This window comes from Sorex fumeus, unplaced genomic scaffold (genome assembly GCF_029834395.1).
Source record: "Sorex fumeus unplaced genomic scaffold, SorFum_2.1 ptg000044l, whole genome shotgun sequence".
Classification (NCBI taxonomy): domain Eukaryota; kingdom Metazoa; phylum Chordata; class Mammalia; order Eulipotyphla; family Soricidae; genus Sorex; species Sorex fumeus.
The window spans coordinates 31,279,972-31,304,758 of record NW_026606101.1 but is presented as its reverse complement, the minus strand read 5'-3'; the positions used below and the strand labels follow the sequence as shown (position 1 = coordinate 31,304,758).

At 41.2% G+C, this 24,787-nt stretch overlaps 1 protein-coding gene and 1 pseudogene across 3 annotated transcripts in view; one reads left to right on the top strand and one right to left on the bottom strand.

Annotated features, from left to right (window-relative positions):
* The window catches only part of ISM1 (isthmin 1), an 87,132-nt gene extending 78,030 nt beyond the window's left edge, over positions 1-9,102 (bottom strand). For all 3 annotated transcript variants that reach the window (XM_056121564.1, XM_056121565.1, XM_056121566.1), the window contains exon 1: positions 8,904-9,102. In XM_056121564.1, the coding sequence (XP_055977539.1) occupies positions 8,904-9,041 (138 nt within the window). In that variant the 5' untranslated portion in view covers positions 9,042-9,102. The remainder of the gene's footprint in view (positions 1-8,903) is intronic.
* A 1,235-nt stretch (positions 9,103-10,337) lies between these two features.
* LOC130030371 (serine/threonine-protein kinase 16-like) overlaps positions 10,338-24,787 on the top strand; it is a 29,951-nt pseudogene continuing 15,501 nt past the window's right edge.

The following is a 24,787-nucleotide window of genomic DNA, read 5'->3' as shown; positions in this document are numbered from 1 at the left end:
GGTGAAATACAACAATCTTCACATTCTTTTCTCTAAGGATACTTTTTTGTAGCAATTTCAGTGGTTTTTCATAATAATACAAAATATATTTCGGTTCTGCTTTGGGGCAGGGACTGGGGTTCAGGATGGAATCAAATATTGTGAACTACTTTATAAAATAAAAGTCTTAAAAATCACTGTCACTGTCCTCCAGTTGTTCATCGATTTGCTCGAGCAGGCCAATAACGTCTCCATTGTGAGACTTGTTACTGTGTTTGGCATATCAAATATGTCACGGGGAGCTTGCTAGGCTTTGCCGTGCAGGTGAGATACTCTCGGTAGCTTTCCAGGCTCTCTGAGAGGGGCAAGAGGAGTGGAGGAATGGAATTCAGGTTGGCCATGTTGGCCGCTTGCAAGGAAAACACCCTACTTGCTATGCTACCACTCCAGCCCTATTAAAAATAAATAAATAAATAAATAAATAAATAAAATTTAAAAAGTATTTTCCTAAAATTCCCACACTATTGTTTAAAAAATAAAAGAGGCTCATCAATTTTACTACTATATAATTTCTCATTAGAAATGAAAACATGTGCACAAAAAGGTTCATAGAGGAATATTAACATGGGCTTATTAATAATACTCAGAGTATTGGAAACTACCCAAATGTCATCAGTGAAGAACAATGGATAAATAAATTATAATATATGGCACATCACTCAACGACGTCAAAAAAGAGAAATCTCTTAATAACAAACACCAACACAAATGAATCTCAAAATCATGTTGAACAGAAGCAGCAGCCACACACCAAAATATATATGGTATGATACCTTTTATAGAAAGATGTTAAATAGGTAAAACTAATTTATAGGATTCTGAGAAGACTGACATTGTTTGCATCTGGGAGTAGTGTGCTCCTAGAAAAGTACACTTTGGTGACGGTGGAACTAATTTTAGTAATTATATGGGTATGAAATTACAGAAAGGGCAACTGAAGTTTTAATAGCCATTAATTATATTGAATTCATAATTTTAAAACTTTACAAATGCAGAGAGAAGAAAGGGGAGGATGAAAAGGAAAAGGAAAGCTGATTGAAGAGTAGACAAGGAAGTGCAGAAAGACATCACAGCAGGTAGGGCATTTGCCTTGCAAGCAGCTGACCAAAGTTCAATTCCTGGTACCCCATCTGGTCCCTTGAGCACCTCTAAGAGTGGTCCCTGAGCACAGAGTCACGAGTAATCCTTGAGCACTCCAGGTGTAGCTGAGAAAAAAAAAACATTAAATGAGACAAGAGTAGAGAAGTGGGCCAGAGATAGTACAGGGGTCAGGACCTTGCCTTGAATTCGGCTGACTCCAGTTCTATCCAAGGCACTGTATATATCCACAGATCTTCACTAGGAGAGCTCCCTGAGCACAGAACGAGGCACAGGCCCTGAGCAGCACAGGGCGTGACTCCAAAGCACAAAAACCAGAAGACTGGAGAAGGTAGCACCCGTGTTCCACGACTCTTTCTAACTGTTCCACAGTTAGAAAATGCTGAGCTAAGGCAAAATACATATTAGAAAAATAGAAAAAGATAACAACATGAGACAAATCCTAAGATATGTAAGGAAGATAGACTTTAAAACTCCATTATTGTTTCATACTCTGACTGGAATTCCAGAAAGTTATTGGAAATAAAGAAATATCTAAAGAACTTTTCTCATGTGGAAGACAAACTTGAGGCTTCACACTGAAGTCTACTAAGGGCAGAACAAAGCTAACAACTATGTCCTGATCACAGCCTGATGAATTCTCAGAATATTATGAACAAAGAATATTATGAATAAAAACCTCTATCCAAAAACTACATAAAAATAGCATAAGTTTTTTTTTACTGAAACATGAGACGGTATAATAAAATCAGATTATATTTTCAAAATTCTGAGAGGAAAGAAGATAGAACATAATCAACTGTCAAATTAATATATGAATATGAGAGACAAAGACATATTAAAATCATACCATCTCAGAGCGTTTACCCTCTAATATCACGTTTCTGAAAGAACATTTTGAGGATGTATTTTATATAAAATACATGTATTTTATATAAAATTTATAAAAGATGAAAATATGAGAACCAAGAAGCAACAGTGGCATATAAAGAAATAAGTAAATTCTAGTGTGAAGTCTAAGAAATTATTTCTATGATTGGAATGATAGAAAAAAAGGAGAAAAGTATCTAGTGCTAAATATTCAAATAATGTGATTAAAATTTGAAAGATATATAAGAAAAAGTCATGTCAGACATCTCTGGGGGATTGTTATAATTACTAATTGATTCCCAAGATTGAGAGAAACGTCTAAGTTGAAACATGTTAGTTAAAGTAGTATTTGGGTGGAAGGGTAGGATAGAGGTTGGGTCACATCTGGTGGTGCTTTGGGCTATTCTTGTATCTGTGCTCAGAGATGACTCCTACCATATGATCAAAGTTCAAACATGAGATTTTTTGTTACTGTACCTCATGGTGAATTAATAAAAAGTTAATTTAAAAAAAAGATCACTTCTGAAGGGGTTAGGGGCCACATGGGGTACCAAGTGTAGAACCTAGTCAGCCATGTGCAAGGCAAATGCCATCCCGGCTATACTACCTCTCCAGACCCAAGATAAGAATATTTTAGATGAGAAGTTACTTCTATTTCTATTAGCTACACGGATAAAATGTAAGGACAAAAAAATTGAAAAACTGAGAACATAAAAACATGGGGAAAATATTTTTAAATAAGTCATCACAATAAATATAAATGAATTGTATTCATTGGAGTATTTCATGAAAAAAATTAGTAATTGGTTATGAACAAGAGAGCTGCATAAATCAAAGGGATTGCTCAGGATGGGAGATGTGTGCTGAAAGTAGATAAAGAACCAAACATGATGGCCTCTCAGTATCTGTACTATAAACCATAACGCCCCAAAGTAGAGAGAGATAAGAGAGAAATTGTCTGCCATAGAGGGAGGGGGAGGAGTTGGTTGCGGGGAGAGGGATACTGGGACATTGATGGTGGAAGATGTGTACTTATAAAGGGATGGGTGTTCAATCATCGTATCACTGAAACTCAAACATGAAAGCTTTGTAACTGTATCTCAGGGGGAAATCAATAAAAATAGATAAATACATTTTTAAAAAGAAATGGTTAATTTTTATTTAAAGTGCCACAGTCACTGTCACTGTCACTGTCCTCCCGTTGTTCATCAATTTGTTCGAGCGGGCTCAGTAACATCTCCACTGTGACACTTGTGACTGGGTTTGGCATATCAAATATGTCAAGGGTAGCTTGCCAGGTTCTGCAGTGGGGGCAAGATACTCTCTGTAGCTTGCCGGGCTCTCTGAGAGGGGTGGAGGAATCGAACCTGGGTTGGCCAGGTCGGCTGTGTGCAAGGCAAACGCCCTACCCGCTGTGCTATCACTCCAACCCACAGTGAAAACATAAAAAAATTTTTTTTAACTCAGCCATAAAATTATAACATCATAATTGAAGTGGATACTGCTAAGTCTCAGATAAACACAAACAGTAAGCAAGTAATAGTAAGCAAGTATTCTGAGGTATTGCTTTCTGTGATTTCAGGACTTATCAATTTGGATGATATAACCAAAAATAAAACTCCATTCACAATGGCAATGAAACCTAGAAAATAGCTTGTAAAAAGGAAATGTGAAAAACAGATGAAGGAAAATATAAAATATTACTTCAGAAACAAATATTTTAGATGGGAGAATTACAAATGATAATATTCTTAATTCCTCTGCTTGAAAAAAATCACATTTTCAATAAATTTCTAAATTGAATTATTTTAATAAAAGGACTTTTGTCCTACTAAAAATACTATGAAGCTATATTAGATAAAATAGTGTGGTAGAAATGACAATTTTAGCAAATGATGAAAGTGGCATTTTGCATCAGTAAATGTAGAATGGAAAACTAAATAAATATGATAGGTCAAATGGCTATTCACTTGGACAAAAACAAAGTTACATTTTATCTGAAAACCTTAAACCCACAAATAACTTAAACAAAGATTGTAGTTCAACACAGAAAATAAACAATAAAATTCTTAGAACAAAATAAAGATTTACTTTACTTGAGTAAAGGAAACCAAAAGTCAGAAGGGAAGAGATTCAAAGTTGATTAGACTTAAAATGGAAAGTTTCTGCATGGCCAAAAGCAGCAGAAATAATGTTGAAAGACAAGTGTAGATTGGTCCAAACATTTCAAAAGCATAAAACAAAGAAAAACGATCAATATGGTAGCGATTTTGCAAAGACAGAGTTATGATAATCCTGGCCATCCCCGGCTAGGTGGCTTTTGGCAACTTTGCACTTTGAGTATAGGTTGTTGACCTCCATAATACGCTCATTCATGGTGAAAGATTATGTAAAAAGAGCCTAAGTGACTTCTAGCCTATGCAAACCAATAGAAATGGCTGTAGTCACAGAAGTAATCTTGTGAAAAATCAGCATAAGAACCACCCAGATGAACTAGAGTGAGTTTCTGACACATAAACTTAAGAGCAGATGACCAAATGGTGAGGGTTTTAAGCCACTGTGCTTTACAGTGGTTAGGTATGTAGCAATAGCTAACTAGAACAGTTACCAAAATCCAAAAGGGCCAGACAAATCACAACATCGGAAACTTGTTGAATCAAAGCTACTGACTTGTGTCAAACAGAAGAAAACCTGGAAAGGAATAAGAAATTGGGTTCCAAGACCAATTGCGGTCTTGGCTTTGCCACACCGCAGCAAGATGGTCTTAGGTAATGTTACACCAGTCTTTTCAGACCTCAGTTTCCTCATCTGTGAAAAGGGTATAACTGCTAATTATCCTATTGGGTCATATTCCTTAGCACAAAGACTAACAATTAAAAAAAAGTATTTATTGACAATACAAAGATTAACACCTTTTGTGAATGAACAAAATTGTTTTGTTAATGAACAAAGTTGTTGCTTGAAGCAGTAAGTACAAGAAAGTAAGCTGTTTTACTGAGGGCAAATAAAGGAATAAAAGCTGAAAAGAACTCATAAGGATGGCTATTAGAAGACAGAGAACAAAGACATCTAATTTCATTTCAGAGTTTGGTTTGATTTAATGTTATTATAAAAGTAATCAGTTTGGAATTTTAGAAAGCTTGCCTAATTCTCACTACCATAATAAGTGTTAGCTCTGGTATTGATCTGTAGAAATTTATGGTTTTAAATCAAATTGAAATTTAGTAGAAAGGCATTCATTTGAATTTCAAATAAAAGATTAATAATAAAATATATTATTGTCTATGGGCTATATGTTTGGGGATGGTATATTCCAATTGCTTTCATTTAAATATGTACAATAATAATTATTAATACATTTGTTATTGTTAAAAATCATAAGAAAGAATATGAGTATTTGCTCCACATAAGATAAACTTATTTTACTGATATTTCATTAAAAAGCAAAAAAATACTTGATAATTCCAGGTATTTTTACGTGGCAGATGTACATAATTGTACAACTTAAAAAAATAGTGAAATAGTGCAAAAACTGATATCACTATTTTCATGAGCCAGATAACAAATTTTACACTTGAAGAATTAAATTTTATATTCTTCATTTATTTATTTTCAGGCCACACCCAGAAATGCCCACACCCAGCAATGCTCAGGGGTTACTTCAAGTTCTGCATCCAGGAATCACTTCTGGTAGTGCTCAGGGAACCATATGACATATCAGGGACTGAACCTGGGTCGGATGCATGCAAGGCACGCTCCTTACTCACTCTATTGTCTCTCAGGTCTCTCCAAGAATTTTATTGACCCCTCATAATATCATGCCCACAGTGGTCACAAAGTCAATGAAACCTATCTCCATTGTGAGACTTGTAGTTACTGTTTTTGGCATATGGAATACGTCACAGGTAACAAGTGGGCAGATACTCTCGGTAGCTTGCTGGGCTTTCCGAGAGGGCAGAGGAATCGAACCTGGGTCCTCAGTGTGCAAGGCAAACACCCTACCCACTGTGCTATGGCTCCAGTCCTGTAAATACACACATTCTTATTTGACGTAAGACCATTATGACTTGGAAATATGAATTATTCAATCTTTCTGTATTTTGTAGCCAGCTTTTTTTTTAGCTAACTTAAACAGTATTTAAGCTACCAAGAGCTTAAAATACATATTTTTGAAGATTTTTATACTATAAAGTAAGTAAATACTTTAAGTTATACAAGCAGCTTCCAATTTCAGTTGTTCAATTAAAGTAATGATAATAATAATAATAATGCTTAATTAAAGGGACTTTTATGGACTTGCAAAGTTTATATATAAGTAGAAATTAAATTTGTATATAAAGTGCTAACAACAGTGCCTGTTACAGAAAAGGCATCTGACAAATCTTTGTTATAATATTGTTGTCATCTGTGCTATTTTATTGGGTGCCCTTAATATGTCAAAATCACAATATTGTATATAAAGTCGTATCTCTCTTAAGTTATCACCAACTTAGAAAATCTGGGAAATAAAAATTTTCAAATTTTAACCTTGTATTTTTGAACATTTTAAGCTGAGTAACAATAAAAAAGTAATATGAAGATTAATTTATGTAATAATTTAATATGAAGAGTAACCTTTCTGAATTCACAGTAACCATTCTGAATGATTTTAGCAACTTAATATATCACAGCCAATAATTTCAGATGGAGTTAAAGAGGGCTTATAAATGTCCAGGAAATAGAAAAGATACAGTGTTGTAGTTCTGTTTTTAATACACCTGCTACTGGTAAATTCACATTCTGGGGTCTGAAAATAAGAGAAACCAAATAAATGTCTTTTGCAGACCTCGGTACTTGGCAAGACATACTCTCTTCATTTGAATCATAATGTCTCTGTAGAGCCAGAAGGCCAAAGAAATAACTTTAGCCAGGAAGAATATAAAACTTTTATAATAACAAATTATTTTTAAAAGTAAAATTACGGACTAATCTGTTTAACTCATCATTCTCCTTGGCGAAGAAAAGGAAGTGGGCAAACAGGCATTATAAGATAAACCGAAGCTTGTGGATTAGCAACTATTTGTGACCCAAGATATTCAGAGTAGCTTTAGTCTTTCTAAACCCCTTATTTCTTCTACCCTCTTGGGGCAGTTCTTCAGCCAAAGGCTCTTTTGAGAATCTAATCTTCCTTTTTTGCTGTTGCCACTTGTACCGGCTGTTTCTCTCATTACCTTACTGTTCAGGCAGAAAAGGCCAACCCCAGGTTATTCTAATGATAGCAAACACCTCATAAAGAAACCTGCCAAATTTACTTTTCCATAGAACATCATTTTTTTATGGCCTTTCATGAGTCCATGAGGAAAGAGAGCATCGTGTAAAAAAAAATATGACTTCCAGAACCTTAAAGATATTAGGAATCAATCCTACAATGTCAGGCCGGCTGTTGTATCAGTCTGCAGAACAGCAGTATGTTCAGTTGCCCCACAGGAGTTCTGAGTCAGTCTCACTATACCTACAGATAAGAAGCCCACACCGAAGCAGGCTATTACTGAAATGTCACAATTTGAGAGTGCTTGCCTCTGCGTGCATACTTTTCCATACCTGGTTTTGTGTCTATGACCAGAGGTACCCTGGCAGAAAGAAGATTTGGTGTAATTAATCAAGATTTTGGAATGTATGGCCTCTAGCAAGACTGAGGTCCAGCACTCGATTAAACATCACTTTTTTTGCATCTGTAAAAGCAGGAGGTTAACTACAGTATATCCATTAAATCAGTTAAATACTGTGAAGTGCTTAAAACACCAGCCAGAGTAACCACCACGGAAATGTTTAAGTGAATTGGCCTCATTAGTAGTAAAGCCATCGGCCCCTTGCCCAGTTATATAGAGATTTGGAAACATGATTGCGCAGCGGCAAAGATTGTCAAGATTGGGGCACAATGAATCATGCTTGTTTCCCGGGTCTCCCCAGTGCAGCGCAGTTTTTCTAGGCACTGGTTTGAGGAGGAGATTTTTAGAAGGGAGACAATTTCTGCTACTTCCTGGAAACCTGCTGAATTCAACCCAAGCTCCAGTTTGACAGTTGTCAAATCCCTAGACACCAGGGAAAGGAAAAAGACTTTCTTGAACAGAGGAATGAAATCCCTACCTGAACAGACCTCCCTTCCCCAAACCAGAAGTCAACTCATGCGGGACACCCACTACACCCTTCCCTGCCTAAGACCTAAAATGGGTGCACCGGAATCCCATTTCTTCAGGCGACAGACAGAAGAAGAGTGCTGTGAGTTTCTGAGCCCAGGTAGCCCCACACCCAAGGGGAACAGGTGCCTGGACTCCTCCCTTTGCAGAAAGGCGTGGGGCGGGGCGGAGGGGGGCGTGCTGGGTGCAAGGGGTCACCGATTGGAAAGCGTAGGGAGATTGTGACCCTCCTCTTGCAGTTCTCTCCCAATCTTGGGCAGTTTTCTGCAGGGGCAGAGTTAAGTGAGTTCTTTTCCCACTAAACTCCAGTTTACCTCTATTCTCTAGTTTAAAGGCTTCTTTGCCTCCTCCTAGCCCCAAGCAAGACGCGCGCGCGCGCGCGCGCGCGCACACACACACACACACACACACACACACACACACACACACACTGCTAGTGACAGATCTGGAGGGGCTCGCGTCCGGCACACACACACACACACACACACACACACACACACACACACACACGCACGCACGCACGCACGCACGCACGCAACTGCTGGTGACAGACCTGGAGGGGCTCGCGTCCGGCAGATCTCGAAGCCGGAACCCGCCCTGCAACCTCCCACGACAGTCACCCTGGAAACTGCAGCCCCCCACAGACGCGGGGCGGGGACTCGCCCTCCACGTGCCCGAGGCTCGGCCCCCGTCCCCCGGGGCTCCGGCGCACTCACTCACCTGCAGCGGCGTCTGGCTGGCGTTGGCGTTGCCCGCGCCGGGCCCGTCGGCGGCTCCCGAGCCGCGCAGCACGGTGATGTGCAGCGTGAGCAGCAGCAGCCCCAGCAGCAGCAGCAGCTCGGCGGCCAGGCGCACCATCCTCTTGAGGCGCGCGGCTTTAGGACCCGGAGCGGCGGGCGGCGGCGGCGGCGGCGGCGGCGGCAGCGGCGGCGCCGGGGGAGGAGGAGTCGGAGCCCGGGAGCCCGGCGGCGCGGCTCCCACCTCGGCCCCGGTCGGGGCCCCGCTCCCCGGGCCCGCGGGGCTGGCGCTGGGCTCGGCCGCACGCGCCGGGCCGGGGGAGCGGGAGCCGCCGCCGCCACCGCCACCGCCACCGCCGCCGCCGCTGCTGCCGCACCACGGCGGAGCCACGGCGGGGCCGGGGACGTCCAAGCCGGCGGCCGAGCACACCCCGGCGCGCCCCGGCGACGGCGGCGGCGGGGACGGGGGGCGGCTGGGCCCCCGAGCCGGGCCGGGGACCACCCTGCGGGCGGGGGGCGGCGGGGACGGCGGCGGGGCGGGCGCAGCCGAGCCCCCGAGCGCACATGGGCGCCCCAGATGTGGCCGCGGCGCCGCAGCTGGAGCGGGAGCTGCCGCCAGAGGAGCGCGGGGAGGAGGAGGAGGAGGAGGAGAAGGAGGAGGAGGAGGAGGAGGAGGAGAGGGAGGAGGAGGAGGGCTTCAGTGGCGGCCCGGAGTTACCTCCACGCTCGGCTCCCCCGCCCTTGCCGCCCGGAGCCACTCACCCGACGAGCCACCTCCCCTCCTCCCCGCGCCGCCCAGCCGCCGATCCTGGGGGCGCCGAGGGCCGGGGTGGGGGTGGGGGGGGCTGTCGGCCTCGGGAGGGGACCCGAGCGCCCCTCGGGAGTCCGCGTCGGTCGTCCGGGAGGTGCGAAGCGCGCCCCGCCGCTGCCGGGGGGCGCCCCGAGACGTGGGGTGGCGGCGGGCGGGTGGGGTGCCGGGGCGAGTTTAGAAACTTTTATTGACCCAGTGGAGTTGGGATTGGGGTGATGAAGAACGAAGGGGGGCGTCGGGCCAGCCGGGGGCCTGCGACTGTGCGCCCCTGCCCGGAGCAGACGTGCGTGTGCATGCGAGAGACCGCGACGCGTCGCTCCGGATGGGCTCGGACACTTGCTGGGGTTCCCTGCACCCCGCGGCTCGTGCTCGCGCGGCGCCCCTCGAGCCTGCAGCGTCGGGCGAGTGGGCTTCGCGGGGCGTCCTTCCGGGCCGTCCGCAGGCGCAGGTGTCGCAGCGGGGCCGGCTGCTGGGGAGCGCAGGACGCAGTGGATGGAAATCTCAACGGGCGCGACCGCGGGGCTGGGGACTCATCCCGGAGGCGCGGCGCCCGGAGGGGACCTGGGGGTTGAGGTTGCGCGTCCGGTGCTCCGGGGCCACTGCCTCATGACCGCGCTGCAGTCCCGGGCTTCGGCGCGCCTCTCATGCCTCGCGGGGGGCTGCTGGCTAGCGGAACGGCTAAGGGGGTGTGAGCACAGGGCTCGGAGTCCTCTCCTCGGCTGCAAAAGCGAGCTAGGTCCGATGGTAGGCTTAGATCAGCGGAGTGGCACCAAGCGTTTTCTTCTTTCCCGGGTCCTGGCAAGCCCAGTCTTCCCCTAGGGCTTGAAGTGATGGTCGCGCTGAGCGGTTGGGACCTTTTATACGGCTCTTTCCCCGCCTCCCGGCCGCTGCCCTCCTTCCCTCCTCCCCCGAACCCGCCCAGCCCTTCCCTCCGCTTCTGCCGAGCCTTCCTTAGTAGACGTGTAGAGGAGCGCAGGCTCCCACTCCACACATTTCCAAGCCCTTTTTTCATCCCAGACCCCATGGCTCCCGAGATCGATCCGTCAGATACTCCCTGGGTGACTGAAAAAGAAATAAATCCCTTCGGAATACCTCCCTTTCCGCCCTCTCCCTTCCCACCAACAGAAGATTCTGAACTCAGCTCGTTTTCAAGTTCACATCTTGATGCGAGGCATCTCAGCCCTGGCTTATCAGAAACACTTGCATCATTCCGAAAGTTCCTCGAGTCACCGTGGCATTTTGCAGAGCGTGAATAATTGGTGGTTAAGGTAGGGTGCGCAGAGAACTTTTTGTCAGAAGCAAGGGCTAGTTGCAGCTCTGAACATTCCGTGAGCATCTTTAAAGTTCTATCCAGTTCTAGCATCTTACTGACCAATTGGCAGCTGTTTATAGAGCACACATGATAATATTTCTTTTTCCTTTTAGTAGGGGACACAAGGAAGAGGAGAGATTTCGAAGGAGTACTTGGTTTGGGTCCTTTCTGACATCTCAAAACAATCTTGACTTTCTTACATGCTAATAATTGTTAATTGAAGCGCTGGGAGAGAGTTTAAAACAATAGATGTTCAGATGGGAGATCAAAGTGGGGGGGGGGGGGTTGGAGGATCCCTGCAGCTTTCGAATCCCAGAGGGATCTTCTGTGTGCTTTCTAATTAGAATAGAAAGGGAGGGAAGGGCTTAGAAGGAGCACATGGATAAAATATAAAAACTATGATGGCAAACTAGAATACTTGAACTATAGAGAGAGTTTAGAAAGGACTCGACCCTCCCCCCCCCCCAATAGTGCCAGATTGTAATGTGGGTACACAGGGACAAATGACTTTCCTTTAGCCCTAGGCGAGCTGTTCTAAATTAGAATTCAGTGGCTGTTGAGTCCTGCGTTTTCCTCACAAGCGTCTACATATGTGAACTTCAACTGCCTCACCTCTAATCTAAAATGAACATTTTGGAGTCTTAAGGAAAGGAAAAAAAAAACTGGACAGAAATCCTTGCAGTGGGTGAAACTCTTGTAAATTTGCGAAGTCTGATCTGAAGATCAAAGTCTTGGTAAAATGTTGTAAAATTGTAAATTGAATTTTGGGGATTGAAGTCTGTATAAAAGGGTGAACAAATGTATGAATGAATCCTATTAAAATCCTTTCACGCTGTGAGATCCAAATTCCAGGTGAGTTTATGTAATCACAAGCACACACAGCTAATACTGATAAATGCCCTTGCTTTGCAACTAAAATAGTCACAAAAGGTGATAGCAGTATTGTGGTTTTGAAGAGTTAGAAATCAACTGCCTTAATCTTTTCCTAAAAGAAAAATCACAAATGTAGTATCCTAAACAAAGTTGTAAGCACTTATGAAACCATACCAGGAACTCTAAAAGTTTTAAGAATCCTGCCTCCTCCCTCAACAGTCTTGCAATGTCATCTTTGTGATTCATTTTTACTATACCCTAGTAGAATGTTTCTGTGTATCACCAGATGTGGATGGTCTTTGCGGTAAAACATTTCAAAAATAAATAAATATTAGCACACAAGGCTCAACATGTAACAACATGTTGGCCATCTCTTATACAAGGGCTTAATGGCTCTAGGGTGAGATACAACAATCTTCACACGTTTTCTTCTGGGGAAACTTTTTTGGATCACTGTTAACACATTGTTCATAACAAGCCATACAAAATTAATTATTAAAGACCAGCTTTTGGGACAGGCTTGGGTGGTTGGTGGGAAAATTCAAAATAATGGTGGTGGGAAGGTGTTATGGTGGTGGTATTAAGTGTTGGAATATTGAATGTAATAAATTATTGTGGACAACATTATAAAATAAAATTAAAAAACATTTCAGACCAAATCTATCCCCCTCTTCCATATCCTTCATCCCTTATATCTAGTTTTCTTTCTTTTGGTTTCCAAAATGTTTACAGCATAATATTTTCTAGTAACACTGGGACTGGAAAGAACTTCATTGTTCAAATCTAGCATCTTTTTAATAAATTTTAAAATGAATTTATAACTTGTGTACAGAACATGCAACATCTTTTCCCTTTCATAATTTTTTGAAGGATGCGGGGGATGACAGAAAAGGGAGGGACTTTGATGTTGTGTTTTTAATCTCAATGTATAAAGAGGGTTTTCAATTAGCAATTGAAATACGTGGCGTATTCAGTATGCCAAAAACCAGTAACAATGATGGGTCTCATTCTCCTGACCCTGAAAGAGCCTGGAATGTGGCACTTTCTAAAATCTCAGGGCTAGGACAAAGGAGACGTTACTGGTGCCTGCTTGAGGAAATCGATGAACAACAGGATGACAGTGATACAGTAATATAAAGAGGATAGCTTAATGCCTCTTTACCACCTGAAACTAGCTTCACCCAAACTCAAGGCCATTCTTGTCTTATGTATGTCCTCACTTACTTTAATCCTCTCATGTTTATGAAGTAAATCCATGACATAATTTTACTTACATGTATTTCAGTCAGCATCTCAAAAAGGCAAGGACTCCATTTAAAAAATGCCTGGGAAGTTAAACTTAGGAACTTTTTTTCTAGTGTAAAACTGATTTGGAAAGTTATGGATGATGATGGAGGCTATAACATCACTTAAAGTTTTTCTTTATTCTTGGTCATGTTAGTAGATTGCACTTTTCAATATTCTATTCATTTAGGTATAGCAGTGTGCTTGAGGTTGGGTGGAGGTATGTCCCTTCCATATCTAGCCTATAAAAATGTCCTGTATATTTTTGTATTTTCCTTTGTCTGAATGCCTCTGCCAGGGTGACCATAAAGCAATGATCAGCCTGAATCCTTAAAGCAGAGTCCTTAACCTACCTTTACCACTGCACAGAACACTGACTTTTATGTGGTTCAGAAATAAACTTAAAAAATTACTATATTACTAAAATGCAGGCTTTTGTTAAAGGAGCTTACCCTTACCCCCCAACATACATAGGCAAAAATAGTCTAAGAAAAAAGAGTGTCAAATCTTTTCTTTAGAGGGTCAGACTATTAATCTGTCTTTATGTTCAATGAAGTCTCAACTCACCTCTGGTTTTGCAGTGGGAAGGCATAAAAAAGAAAGTATATGCTCAAATAACTGTGATAGAGTTTTAATAAAACCTTGTGCATGCAGACAAAAATAGCTAAACCACGTGGTTTAGTTTGCCAAGTATTTTGCTTAGAGACCAATAAACCTCACCACATTATTTTAGGTGCTATAGAATAAGGCATTATAACAAAGTGGCATCAGATGGATTCCACTTGCCATGCAGGTAATCTCTTGGACAAGTATGTTGCTTCTCTGTGTCTCATTTGTTTCATCTGAAAATTGGAGCCAAGAATTCTCAAACTATCGTCAAGTTCAACTACTGCCCCCATCCCTTCCCCACCCCCGCCCCTGCCCTTCCTTACAGTAGGATCAGTGCATAGGTGATTCCTTCTGGTCTCTTGACTAATAGAAGAAGAACTTCATACTGTGACTGTGAGGACAGGAAACTGGTCTGTCACATTTACTTTCAAATTCTCATAGTAGATGTTCCAAGAATACTTGTTGGAGGAAAGCAACTTTCAGAAAACTGTTGAAAAGCAGAGCTGAAAGGAGCCTTAGAGGTAAACTCTAAAACCTTGAGAGGAAACACAAACAAACAAAAACTCAAAGTTTTGCTTCATTCCAGTCCTTTGAACTAGGAAGGGGTTGCCCTGCTCAGAAGTGAGAAAATCACCACCTCGAAGGCTCTCCCAGAGGCTCCACATCTTAAAGCACCAGCAAGGCCTGTGGGACGCCTGGACCTCCTGCAATGCTTTCCGCAAGCTGCAATGCACACACAAAATGGGGGGAAGACAGGCACTGTCTGAAGCTCTCATCAGTTCATCCTAAGAGCCCCTAAATGTCCAAAGAGAGAGGGCTTAGTGTGTGACTTTCAGAGACTGAGAAACTGTTTTCCTGAGGATGTACTGACCTTTCCTTGCAAAGACTGGCATATGAAAGAAACAGGATTGAAAGGGTCTGCAATGGTTCTTCCTTTTGTGAGAGGATCATTCACTGCATTTCCAACATGATATTAAAATATAACAGACCAGAGCAAGAATACGGGAATTAAGATGCTTGACTTGTATGCGGCCAACCCAGGTCCAATCCAGGTTCAGTGCTTGGCACCACATGTTTTCCTTGAGCACTGCTGGGGCAGCGCTTAAGTCCAGAGCCAGGAGTAGTCCCTGGATACCACCTGTGTGGCCCAACACTCTGTCCACCCCAAATATGACTAATCCCTTTTGCAAAAGGAACTATAATCTTTTAAAAATTAAAAAAATTTTAATTTTTACTGCCCATTTATTTTTAAAGGATATTTATCCTATTTTAGTGCCCTTTTACTGTTTTGGCTTTGTTATACTTATTTCTATACCAATTCTGCAAAGAAAAATAAAATGAAAATCCCAGGTACAAGTTAGAGCAGAAGTAGAAAAGCATTTCATTATCATAAGATTATGTGTTATTTATCATATAAATTTCTGCAACTCTTTTCAGGTAGGGCCAGAACAAACAATTCAGTAGGAATTGAATCTCAACAGTTCCAAGGGCCCATCAAATCCATCTAGTTTTGTTTTTATCACAAGAATTTAAGGCACAGAGAACTAAGTAGACTTTGTTAATATTTACAGGGGCACTTGCCATCACCCACAGATTTCCCAGCTCCAAAAACAAAGCACTTGACATTTTCCAAAACAAAATTTAAAAAATTAAACATGCATATAGGGAGAAGAAGATATGTCTGTAAGGATAACTCAAAAGCTTTTTTTTAAAAAAAAAAAAACAACTGAGATTTAAAACAAACAAAAAAAACCCCTGAAAGTTACTAAATGAATATAAATAGAAATTTGCACTTCAGTAAATTTAGTATCTGACTCCTAGGCCATCTTCTGTCCCCTTCCCAAACTTTTAATTTATTAATATTCTTTACAGGGACCATCTCCAGCTGTGCTCAGCCTGGGAAGTATTTCAGGCACATCAGAGCCAAACCCAGCAGTGCTTGAATGCCATGTAGTGCCAGGCTTTGCATCTGCTAGGCATATGCCCCACCACTTTGAGCTATCTTCCTACCCCAAACCCCAAGTTTTTATTTTTAAAAATATAAAGCCTTAAAGCTCCAGATATAACACAAGGGTTAAGGTGCATGCCTTGCCAGTCATCAACCCTGGTTCCATTCCCACGACTGCATGGTCCCATGAACATCACAGAGCACAGCCCTGGAGGCCTTTGAACACTGCTGGCGTGTCCCCCCCCTAGTACCCTGCATTTTAGGACCTGAGCACCACCACATCCTCGGCTTTGCATTGAACTGATGACCTAGTTGACCAAGAATCACCCTGATCCTCCTTGGCATTGCTTGGGTGACGGTGGGGGGTGGGGGAACAAAACAAACTGAAGCCTATAGAAAGTTGCAAGTATGATCGAATAACCCACCTCATATCTTTGTGGCAGACTACAAATGATCCCCAGTTTTTGTTCTGTTAAATCCAAAACCCTTTGCAGTACTTCTCTGAGACTTTTCTCATCACAACATGAAAGCATCCACACTTCAACTATATTAGCTCAATGACTGGCTTTCACAACAGGCGAATAATTGATGCCATGATAGTCTTGCAGTTTGGCTTCAAGAAGCCTCATGAGCTTCCTTTCTCTCTTCCTGTGTCTGCCTTGGGATTTGGTCACTTCTGTGCAAATAAGCCAAGACTATCCTAATACAGAAATAGAGTCCTAGCCACCAGACAACAATCAACCTATCTCCAGAAAGAGAGTCACTCAGTTGAGCTGCTGCTGATCACACATACGTTTGGGAACAGAGCCACAATCATGTAGTCACCTAGGACAAATAAGTAAAGAACTAAATAAATGGTCATCTGTGCAGGGACTTGTCACATATTAAAGCCCCTCAATATAATCTTTAACTTCAAATACTTCATTTGTCAAGTATCACCAACAGACAATAGATTCTCCTAGTCTTTACAATATAACTGTGCTCAGGACATTTAATATTGACACATAATTAGCAATACATTTTCAAAAATGTCTAATTGTTTCTATAATGTACTTTATAGCTACTCTCTCCTCTCCCTGTCCCCCCCCCCAAAATCTGGGACTCAGGTCAGAGTCATTTGCTGCATTTAAGCATTTAATTGTCATCGAAATTTCTCTTCTCTTTTGAAGGGTTCCCATCCTTTTCCATCCCTTTTTTCTTTTGGCCTTTACTATCATTTGCATTTTTAAAAGTATAGGACAGTTTATTTTGCAGAATGACTTTAGTTCATTCTAACAATATTACTTTTCTAGGATTAAATTGGATTATGCTATTTAAACTATGTATACTAAAATATCTATAGTAAAAGCATAGTGCAGCATGTCATGGGGTCATGGAGTTTTTTTTCAAGATGCAGAGGTATCGAGGTTTTCGTTATTTTATTTCTGGGGCTAAATGTGAAGAGTTCTTGAATAACAATATGTTGATTTTAATAAATTTTGTAATTATGGAAATAAATGTTAAGTTAACTTCTGGGCACCTACTGCATTTTGTTCTAAGTTGTCAACCTTGGCAAAGACCTCACAGTAAATCTCATCTATGAATTAGTTATTTGTTTTCTGTTTGTTCTAATTATGTTCCCTCTAAAGAATTTAGCTTCTATCCCTCTATTTCTCAGAGCAATTTGAACTTGATATAAGACAGAGGCGAAAAAAATGCTGGTTAATAAAGTTACTATTGCCTTAGTGATTTTAAAGTAATAAATATACATTTTGACAAAAGTACAAGATATCTAAATATACCTAAAGAGATGTTTAAAAATCTCAGCAAGTTAAAAGTCAAACAGTGAATTGGAAATATTAACTCTTTTTAAGCAACTGCTGAATAATTAAAATAATCTGGACAGCTCCAGGTGAAGTTATAACTGAAGAAAAGCTAAAAGCGGTAAATTTGCACTTAGAAGTGAATTTAATGACAGTGGTTAATAAAAGGAGAAAGATTAAACTGACACCTCTGCGATGCCACATCAGAGATGTCTCCACTCAAAATAGCTTCACAATTGACTGGTTCTCACATCTTTACTAAACACAAGATCTCATCACCAATGCTTGTGGCAAGGATTTCACAATGATTGGGGGATGCGGAGCCTCATTTGTGAGCCAGATGTGTCTCAACTGAAATCTGAAGATTCTCAGTTGGTAAACTCTAAACAGAATGATGAAAGTTAGATGAGAAATGGCCTCGTGGAGGAATAAGCATGAAAGAGCTGTTTACACATTTTTTGAGCTTTAATTTGGGGTGGTTGTTATTTTACAAAGGTCGAGATTTTCCTTTATTTACCTGGTGTCTAACTTGGTTCTGAAATTGTAGTTTAATTTTATCCATTAGCGACAAACAAAAAAAGGGAGTGTTTTGGATTGAAGATTTTATTTGTTGAAAACCAAATAATGCTTTAAAAGGATGTTTTGGTTACTCACAAAAATTAAAGAATAAACTGTGCACATACTTTGATGTGTGTATATGTGAATAAGTAAAATGTGACCATGATAACAGGCAAAGTAATATTGAAAAAAAAATTAAGTATCTTGATTAGGCAACGTGACATTGGATGTTATGACAAATACACCCGCCAACCCCCCCCCCCCCCCCCCCCGCAAAGTTCAATGACAACACAATAAAAACTTGCTGGTGATCAAAGGCTTACCCTCCTATTTAGAATCTGCCTTTTCTAGAGCATTATCTACTAGGCAAGGGAAGATCTGGAGGACAAACTCAGGAAGTTTTAGGGACTAGCCCACAGGCTATTGGCTTGAGCTCAGTTGCAGTCCTATCCATCTGCAAGGATAACTAGGAAATAGAATTCCAATATGTGTAGGAGGAAGACAAAGCAGGTTTGTTAAATTCACGGAGGTTTCCCACCATAATTATTTCTGACAAAATAGCATTTATTTTTTACAGTTATGTGAATAAAAATTTGTTGTTTCTTGGGTGGATGAGTGCAGGTCAGCTTATTTTTAATTTTTTATAAAGGGCTGAATAGTGAACCATTGTCAGTTTTGTAGGGCAAACTTCATAAATTTCTGATTTTACTTTTAAGCATTAAGAAATATGTTATTTTATTAATATTTCAATTAAAAAATTAAAATAAAGGAAAATCAAACTGATATATATTTTTACTACCTAAAGATTATTATTAGCATTCTGGTCTAGTTCTTTCCTGTTTACACACACACATACACATACACACTCTCCAAATACACACATAGACGTGGACACATAACTATATATAGTCTGCAGACTATTTAAGATATTTTTAAATAATTTGGGTCATAATTGAAAACATATTTCATATGGTCATTAAAAATTCTCTGGAAGAAAATCTTTAATTGCTTCAGCATACCAACTTGTATGTATATATCATAATTTACTAAGCCCAAGTTCTATTTTTGGACCTTTATGTTATACAAAACATCCTTACTTTAAGTACTATTAAAAGATAAATATCCAACAAAATGAATGCTTACATCAACAAAGGACACGTGTAAGAATGGTCATAATGGACTTAGTCTTAATGGTCTACAGATGGAAGTAATCTAAATGTACATCAATATTAGATTGACTAAAATTTTCATATATCGGTTAATAGAATAATTGATAGAATCAAAAATAGTGACATGTATTAATTCCATGTATAATAGAATAATGGTCCCATGTATAATTGAATAATTAATAGAAAATAGCGGACAAACTGCTACATGCTATCTGTGATGATTGTCACAGATATAATGTTTAAAGAGTATTCATCTATAGGAACGGGTGTTTTAACAATTCTTTATTATCTCATGTATGTGAGTTCAAGATCAGGCACAATGAATCTAAAATGATGAAAGATAGAATAAAGTCTTGGGAGATAAGTATTGTGATAGGTCTAAGAAAACCTAAGAGTACTGGAAATATTTTCTATTTTAACCTGGGTGCTTGTATACAAGCACATAGAAATGAACTGAGCTGAAATATTCAGATTTCTGCACTTTATGTAAGATGTGTTAAAAAACCAGAAATAGGAATTTAAATACTGTGATAAATCTTTGAACACAGGATTTTATCACATTTTACTACACCTATTGTTTTGTGTTATTTTAAGAATTATACTGTTGTAAAATAAGTTGCATATTTTTCCTAAAAGTTTATGGTCTCATTTCTGTTAAAGTGTTTTTATAAGTTCAATAAAAAATAGATTTTATTTTCAGATATTTCTAGTAGTATTTAGACTGACCAAAAGGATAGCATCAGTTAAGCAGTGAATATTTTTTAAAAAATCATATTCTTTATTGCACTTCATTTAAGTTTTAATTTAATCCAACACAATATATGAAATCTGATCTTGAAAGTCAATAGGAAAAAACTACGTTGTTCCATAAACTATATTTTACCAAAAGTAACATTTCCTAGTATAACTTAATTATGACAACATCACTTGCTTTATATTTTTTAAGGATGCTATTAGTTTATGAAGATAATAAGCATCACAATATACACTAACTTTAAATGTTTTTGCTTTGATAATGCTATTTATCAAAAGTACCTAATTTCAGCGGGCTCCCTAACATTTCAACTCATATTCACAAATCAGCAGTTCAGCTGTCCTTTGATCTTGTTCCCTTTAGAATGGTCTATAAATTGCAAGATAGTTTCAATTCTTCTCCCATGTCTGTATCCCAGAGCCCAGCCTAAAGAAATTACAACACTCTAAGGATTCCTGATAGAAGAGGGTGGAAGTTTCTAGAGACCTGGTCCATCCACATGAGTACACTTAACGCTTCAGTTGCTGTCACATCCACTTAACATTCATTCACCAAAATTCCACAACCACACCCAACAAGAGTGAGGGAGAAAACTTTCATAAGTTTATGTCCTCTGTATCAGTAAGTACCTCAGGTTTTGTTTCTGTCTTTGTAAAAAAAAAAAAGCAAGACAAATCACTCCATGTCTTAAAACAATGGTATTTTATTATTTCTTGAATGTCTGTGGGTTATTTGGGATGACTTGCTAATATGAACTAGTCTTACTCCTGTATCTTTTTCAGGTTCTAGGTGAACTGAGGGATGGCTCACACATGGTTGCTCCAGCTGGGACAACATAGCTCTGTTCCACGTGTTATCTTACGTCTCAGCAGGCTGGGTTCGACTTGTTCTTGTAATGGTGACAAGAAAAGACGAACATTTGCAAAGATCTTGAGCCTAGGCTTGGAACCTGTATAGTATCACTTCTGTTGCATTCTGTCGTCTAAAATGACAAAGACTGTCCCTGCTTCAAAGTGTGAGGAAATATACTCCATTGCCTAATAGGAAGCCACAAAACCACATCACAGAGGGCACAGATAAAAGGAAGATCAGGGAATTGTGGCCAGATTTGTAATCCACCATAATGACCACAGTGGAGTTTGGTAAGTGTGAGAGAGGAAAGGAACATCTGGATTTTAAGAAGTAGCAAAAATATTTAGCTTAGTTAATTCAGTTTCAATTTTCCTACAACATGGATACTCTGTGTGTGTGTGTGTGTGTGTGTGTGTGTGTGTGTTGTGTTTTGAGCGCACTAAACTGGTTCTTTACCTTACTTTAGGGTCCTACTACGTTACCTTAAGATCCTACTGTGTAGAGTCCTCCTATGAAGGACCAGCAATTCATAACCTAGGGATGATTCTTTAACCACTTAATAACTTAAACTTATACTGAAACCTGGAGGAATTTGTTTTAAGGTACCCATGACAGCAGAGGGAGTCTACATATAACGTTTTTTCTAACATATCTCCCTATTTTCAATCTTCATCATTCAAGTAACTAGTACAAAACTGCAAGAACTAATATTAGAATAAATTTTGGTTATAAATAAAATAAAATTGCATACATAGAATGTGTTTTACTTTATTCACCTCATTTTTTTTCTCTTTAAGATGTCTCAGTTCTCCTTCTCATTCCTCATTCAGGGTTGGTGGCCTATGAATCAAAGTAATGGTGTTTCCATTCTGAGACTTGACCTTTAGAGACTAAGTATGTTTTCTTCTCCCTCTCTTCTGCTTTTGTCCTGAGAAAGCTAGTGTTCTTTTTTTTTTTTTTTTTGGAGGCGGGGTTCAGTCATGCCCGGAGATTCCTGGCTCTCCCGGAGATTCCTGGCTCTGCACTCAGAAATTACCCCTGGTGGTGCTTGGAAAACCATATGGGATGCAGGGGATTGAACATGGGTCAGCCATGTGCAAGGCAAATGCCCTACCCACTGAACTATCACTCGGGCCCCAGCCAGTGATCTAAAGAGGATGACAGAACATGTGCAGCAGACCTGAATCCACCCTGCAAACTGGGCCAGGGTCAGCAGAACCCAGTGGAACCTACATGAAGTCACCCAACCGCACCTCCTCTGCAGACAGGGCATGCATTGCTAATGCTTTAAGTCACTGCATTATGTAGCATTATTGCAGAAATATAGTTCAATTTTTTTTTTAGTGAAGCAAGATTGTTTGGGTTTTTTTTTTTGAGGGGGAAGGGGACACAGGCAAGTGGTGCTCAGGGGTTACTCCTGGCTGTACACTCAGGAATAATTCCTGATAGGGTGGGTGAGGGGGGCCATATGGGATGCCAGGGAGCGAATCAGGGTCAGCTGTGTGCAAGGCAAGCACTTTATCTATCATTCTATCACTCCAGTCCTGGCCTTTTATTTAAATTATTTAGAAAGATTCAAGGGGAGACAAAGAGAAATGTGTTCAAGAGAAAACTCGGGCATCTCTAGAGCAGAAGTGCAAGCAAAGAGACATAGAAGCAAACAAGTGATACGTGTTTATGGTAGTAGAACACATATGGGCTTGAAGAGCAAGTTCATTGTAATTTTGAACAGTACAGGTTTAAACTATAAGTCCATTGTTCCCTTGTTTCCAGCATACCCCCCCATCTCTACCCCCATTTTCAGTTTCACATTCACAAATTCAACCAGCTGTTGATGTTGGTTGGTTGCAGAGGTAGAAGATGCAAATATGAAGGAAGAAAGACTACAAGGGACTTGAATGTCTGCATATTTTGGTACCCAAGATGAGACAGATAATTTTTCTCAGAGAATATCAAGGAACCACATAGTTAACTGATTCTTTACACTTCCAAGGAAATGACCTATTGAATTAAATTTGAGTGGGTGGATTTAGGCCACACCTAAGGTGCTCAGGCTTATTTCTGGTTTTGTGCTCAGGAATTACTCCTGACAGTGCTCAGGGTACCATATGCATTGTCAGGGATTTAACTACACTTTGTCACATGTGCAGTAAGTGTCTTAACCCTGTACTATCTCTCTTGTTCCACTTATTTTGGGAGAGGGTAGTTGATTTGAGGTTTTCTTTTTTCCCCTTTTATTTTATTATTTATTTTTTATAATTAAATTATTTTTATTTTTTTATTATTGAAACACCATAAGGTACAGTTGTAGACTTACAATTTTTTGTGCTTGGGTTTCAGTTATACAATGATCAAGTATCCATCCCTCCACCAGTGCCCATTCACCACCACCACTGATCTCCATATCCCTCCCATCGCCCACCGCCCCCCCCCCCCCCAACATCCCACCCTGCCTCTGTGGCAGGGCATTCCCTTTTGTTCTCTCTCTTCTTTTGGGTGCTGTGGTTTGCAAAAGAGGCATTGAGAATAGCCGAGATAGGTACCAGGAGGTTTATTCCATGGCTTGGAGGCCAGCCACACACGGTAGGGGAAAAGGCAGCTCATATAGAGAAAGGAGGCACCAAATAAAGGGTGTTGGGAGGATTCTCGCAGGATGGGAGATGCATGCTGAAAGTAGACTATGAACTGAATATGATTGCCACTCAATGCCTCTTTTTTTCCCCCTTTTTATAATTTTATTTATTGAATCACTATGAGAGCAGTTACAAAGCTTTCGGGTTTAAGTCTTGGTCATACAATGAAACACCCATCCCTTCACCAGTGCCCCTTTTCCACCACCAAAAACCCCAGTATACTGCCCATCTCAAACCCTTCCCCTACCTGTGAGGCAGATGATTTCCACACTACTCTCTCTCTCTCTCTACTTTGACTACATTCAATATTTCGACACCAGACCCACCATTATTATTTGGGATTTTACCCAAACACCAGATCTGCCAAAAAGGCAACTGTAGACAATTTGTTTTCTATTGCTGGTTCTGAATAATATATGAAGTCACACGGCCGCTGTAGTGGCCACGCAATTTTGGAATTCCGAAATTTTAATACTTAAATCTGGAAGGATTTCTCCCAAAATCTGCTTGGTGCTGAGATTTGTTCCTGAGTCTCTTGGATCATGGCCGTTAAGCAGCTTGATCAGGAGCCAGAGTGGCCATTTGTGAGAGGAGACTCGGGGGTCTCCTTGGGATGGGAAGAAAAGGGCTGGCTCCACCCCCTTCCCGCGAGGCCCCGCATATCTCATCACTGCGGGCCCAATCCTGACTGTCCAATGACCTCTGGAGGATGGCGGCCACCAGGCCGCCAAGGGGGAGCAGTGGAGGGACAGCACTCTTTCTCCCCTGCGGTGGCCCGGGAACAGTAACCTACTGCGCAGTCCAGAGGCATTTCTGCCAAAGAGCCTCTGGGTTTTGAGATTTGTTTCTGAGTCTCTGTGATGATGGCTGTTAAGCAGCTTGATCAGGAGCCAGAGAAGCCGTTTGTGGGCGGTGACTCTGGGTCTCGTTGAGGTGGGGAGGAAAAGGCTGGCTGTACCCCCATCCCGTGAGGCCCCACACATCTCATCACTGCAGGCCCCAACCTGATGGCCCAATGGCCTCCAGAGGATGGCAGCCATTGAGCTACCAGGGGGAACAGGCCAACGCACGAAACCTATTCCCATCTGGGGTGGCCTGGCGCTGGTAACCTACTGCCGGGACTGGATGCCTTTCTGCCATAAGCCACAGGGTTCCGAGATTTGTTTCTGAGTCTCTGAGATCATGACCATTAAGCAGCTTGATCAGGAGCCAGAGAGGTCATTCATGGGCAGTGATTCGGGGGTCTCATTGGGGTAGGGGAA